This window comes from Vipera ursinii (assembly GCF_947247035.1).
Source record: "Vipera ursinii genome assembly, chromosome: 4".
In the NCBI taxonomy this organism is placed as follows: domain Eukaryota; kingdom Metazoa; phylum Chordata; class Lepidosauria; order Squamata; family Viperidae; genus Vipera; species Vipera ursinii.
This window is the reverse complement of record NC_139514.1, coordinates 2,560,222-2,564,570: the sequence shown is the minus strand read 5'-3', so window position 1 is coordinate 2,564,570 and position 4,349 is coordinate 2,560,222. Positions and strand designations below refer to the sequence as shown.

Sequence of the window (4,349 nt, the reverse complement as noted above, 5' to 3'; positions counted from 1 at the left end):
CCAAAAAAGGTGCCGGAACTCCGTTCTGAGCGTTCTATGAGAAAAAAAGCTCTGTCCAAGGGTTACTTGTTTCCACCATCAGGAAATTCCTCCTTAATTCCAGGTTGCTTCTCTCCTTGATGAGTTTCCATTCGTGGCTTCTCATCCTGCCTTCTTCAGGTGCTATTAGCCGGCCTGTCTTTGGTTTGCAAGTTCGGTTTATCTTGAACTCAGGGCTGACAGGGATGGTGTTAGTAGGTAGGGCATCTTGGCGGGAAGAAGGCTGGAAGCGATGACCTCTATGACCCCTCCCAATTCTGGGTCCGCAGCCCAAGGGGACCCGGGTCGCTTTGGGCTCTCAGGTGCTGACGTTGAGGTGTCCTTCTGTCTTCCAGGTTCACCTCTACAACCCGTACGACGACTACTACCAAACGGTACCTCTGGACTCGCACCAGGCCACGTACGTCAGCTCGGACTATTACGGCACCTCGTATGTCGGTAGGTCTGCCAGTGCTTCTTTGTTGACCCCCCCTTTTCAAGCGCCCTCTCCCGGTTGACGTTGAAAGGAGGAATCAGATTACAGGTAGTCCTTGACTTACGGCCATAACCGAGCCCACGAGTTCCGTTGCTAAGTGAGACGGGCGCTAAGCAGGTTTTCCCCTATTTTTTTACCAGCTTTCTTGCTAAGTGAATCACTGCAGCGCTAGCCTGGAGCCCTTATCAGGCCTTCCTTGGCACCGCAGGCCCTCCAAACGTGGCTGTTTAACAGAATCACAGAATTGGAAGGGACTTTGGAGGTCATCTAGCCCAACCTCCTGCTCAAGCGTTGCCCGTTACTTTTTCAGTCTCTCCTGTCCAGCCTCTTCTTCACAAACCTCCAGTGTTGGAGCACTCACAACCCACAAAAGGAAAACTCGTTCCACTAATTGTTCTCACCGTCAGGAAATTTCACCTTAGATACCTTTATGATCTTTGTTCATAGCTTTGTGAGAATACAAATCTTACAGAGCAACAGAATTGGAAGGGAACTTGGAGGTCTTCTAGTCCAACCCCCCGCCGCGGGCGGGAAACCCATGACCGTTTCATCAGACGGTAGGGCCAGAGAAACTGTGTTTTGCCCAGCTGTCTAGGCCAGGGGTAGGCAACCTCGGCTCTTTTATCACTCATGGACTTCAACTCCCAGAATTCCTGAGTCAGCTGACTCAGGAATTCTGGGAGTTGAAGTCCATGAGTGATAAAAGAGCCGAGGTTGTCCTACCCCTGGTCTAGGCCAACCGGAGCCCCCAAAATGTTACCTCCTTCAGCTGATGCACAGAGAAGCCTGGATTAAATTCCAATTTCTCCCAAATCAGCCATTCCACATTCTTGAGGGCTGGAGGGACATCTGGTGGCCGAATTGGGTATTGCCGCAGATGCAACAAAAGGAGATTTTCTTTTTTTTTAAAAAAAAGTCTATTAGAGGCAGTCCTCAATTTACAACAGTTCGTTTAGCGACTGTTCAAAGTTACAGCGGCACTGGAAAAAGTGACTAACGACCGTTTTTCGCAGTAACGACCCTTGCAGCCTCCCCTGCGGTCACACGATCAAAATCCAGATGCTGGCAACGAGTTCCTATTTACGACGGTCTGCGGTGTCCCGGGGTCGGGCGATCTGCTTTTTTTCGACCTTCTGCCGAGCAAAAGAAAGCTGGATTCACTTAACGACCGCGTTGCTAACTTGAACAACTGCAGAGATTCGCTTAGCAAAGCGCGGCAAGGGAGGTTATAAAACGGGGCAAAATTCACTGAACGAAATCCTCACTTAGCAAGCGAATTTTTTTTGTTTAGCTCAATGGGGGTCGTAAGTCGAGGAGAAGCGGTTCCCAGTTTGGGGACCGTTCGTGAATTTCCAGTTCAAACCTCTCCGGGTGCGCTTCGGCTTTGCCGCTCTGATGGGTTTCTCCTCCCTCCCTTCCTTGCAGCCCCTGGAATGACGCACGTCATCATCCGCGAAGACCCTTACCGCGTTTCCGGAGATCAGATGGCCCTGGGCCTCCTCGCGGGAGCAGCCACGGGGGCCGCCCTGGGCTCGTTCATGTGGATGCCTTGTTGGTTCTGAGCCTCTGCTTTTGGGTAGACCGGCCAGCCCGGCCTGGCTGCCCCCCCCTCCCCTTCTTTTTCCAGGCAAGACCCCCCTATTTTGAAAGCAAAGAGGGAGAAACCAAAGGTTCACTGGGCACGTAGATTCCCCGGGAATTTCGCAAGATCCTTGGGAAAGGTTTGAAGCACCTGCTGTGTTATCGGTAACATAGTTCCCATGTTGCACTGCTAGGCCCTCCGTGGTTCATTTTAGACTCCCCGGGGCAGATCTAGGGCTGGTTAGGAGGCTGCTGACCCTGCCCCAAATCTATAGGTCAGCATTTAAATTTGGGAAAGGCGTAAGGCAGGGGTTAGGCAACCTTGGCTCTTTTATGACTCGGGGACTTCAACTCCCAGAATTCCTGAGCCAGCATGGGGGAACTATGGCCCCTTCATGACTTGTGGACTTCAACTCCCAGAATTCCTCAGCCAGCATGGGGGAACTATGGCCCCTTCATGACTTGGAACTTCAACTCCCAGAATTCCTGAGAAAACTGTCAATGCTGCAAACATTGACATGTTTTTGCACTGACAATATAAGAGACAGCCTGTTTCTTTAATTGCTTCATTTGGGGCGGGGAGGAAATCTATCCGGATGTTGTGAGAAGATTGGAAAAGCCCGCGTACAGAATGGGAAGTGAAACCTCATATGTAAACTAATTGGATAATGTGATTTATGATGTGTAGATAAGAGCGGAGATTGTGTATGTGTTATGATGGCATTCCTCCATGAGTGCTGATGTTCCGTTTCATTACTAAGACTTTTTAGATAAATAATATGCCTGCAATTTGTTTGATTTGTCTCATTCATCGGAACTACGACAAAAACATGGGAGAACTATGGCCCCCTTCATGACTTGTGGACTTCAACTCCCAGAATTCCTCAGCCAGCCATGCTGAAAGGAAAGGGAGAGGTTTCCAAGCTGAGCCATGCTGGCTCAGGAATTCTGGGAGTTGAAGTCCACGAGTCACGAAGGGGCCATAGTTCCCCCATGCTGGCTGAGGAATTCTGGGAGTTGAAGTCCACGAGTCACAAAGGGGTCATAGTTTCCCCCATGCTGGCTCAGGAATTCTGGGAGTTGAAGTGCAGAAGTCATGAAGGGGCCATAGTTCCCCCATGCTGGCTGAGGAATTCTGGGAGTTGAAGTCCACGAGTCATGAAGGGGCCATAGTTCCCTCACGCTGGCTCAGGAATTCTGGGAGTTGAAGTCCATGAGTCATGAAGGAGCCAAAGTTTCCCTCATGCTGGCTGAGGAATTCTGGGAGTTGAAGTCCACGAGTCATAAAAGAGCCACGGTTGCCTACCTCTGTTTTAGGGTTATGTAGGAGGAACCACCAGCTTGGAAATCCCTTCCTGACACTTCCATATAATACCTTTCTGCACCAGCCAGGTTCCCATAACCTCCTTGGCCGAGGTGGAATCCCAGTTAACGCTTTTTTTTTTTTTTTGCAGCTCAGGGCCAAGCCCTGCTGGGTTTTCCTTAACCAGGTTCAGCGTGTTGTGCGTGTGAACCAAGGCGGCTTCCCTTTGGGATGTCTGGCTTGTTGGATTTCGCAAGGGAAACGGGGCCTCGCGCAACATCCTTGCGGTGGGGCATCTTCCTGCCCAGATCACGTGGCTTGGCTGCGCTTCTCCAGGGTAATGCCCCCCCCCCACTTTCACTGGGGTACGGTCAGAAGAGTCCAGATGGGGCCACAACGGTGCAATAGAAACTGGGTTAGTTTTTTGTGGCTGCACGTTACAAAAAAAATATATCCAGATTTAACTGCATCGCTGAGCGGAATATTAGTTTTTCCTTTCCCCCCCCCCCCTGCACCCTACCCTGGGGGTACAATTCCTTTGCTCACCCTTGTTAGTTGCCTTCCTATTTCCTCTGCTTATGTTAGAAGATCTCCCAAGTTATGTGAAGAGTTACTACATCCCGGCTGGACTGCAACTGAGTTAAGCTCCCTCAGTTTGTCCCTGCTATCCTGGCCCCGAAGTAGCCACCGCAACTCCTGTCCGGCCTTCTCGGCCCAGTTGGCTGGGGATAATGGGTGCACGCTACGGTAGGAAGGCTGGGAGAAAGACAGTGCAAGAATGATCTCCGATTGGTTTCCAAGCGGGCAAGACAGGAATCCCGCAGACCTGTTTACGGATGCCTAAAGTAATCCCTTTTTCTAGCACGGTTCGTCTCCGGGCGTGAGCAAAGTAGATCCTTCCCAGAGTGTTTTGAGAGAGAAAGAACTGTGGGTGAATTATGGGTTTTTTGG

At 50.7% G+C, this 4,349-nt stretch overlaps 1 protein-coding gene across 1 annotated transcript in view; it reads left to right on the top strand.

The window, feature by feature from the left end:
• The window catches only part of PLEKHB1 (pleckstrin homology domain containing B1), a 22,768-nt gene extending 19,750 nt beyond the window's left edge, over positions 1-3,018 (top strand). The window contains 2 exon segments of the mRNA XM_083362213.1: positions 375-477; positions 1,940-3,018. Of these exon segments, the coding sequence (XP_083218339.1) occupies positions 375-477; positions 1,940-2,076 (240 nt within the window). The 3' untranslated portion in view covers positions 2,077-3,018.
• Positions 3,019-4,349: the final 1,331 nt, after the last annotated feature.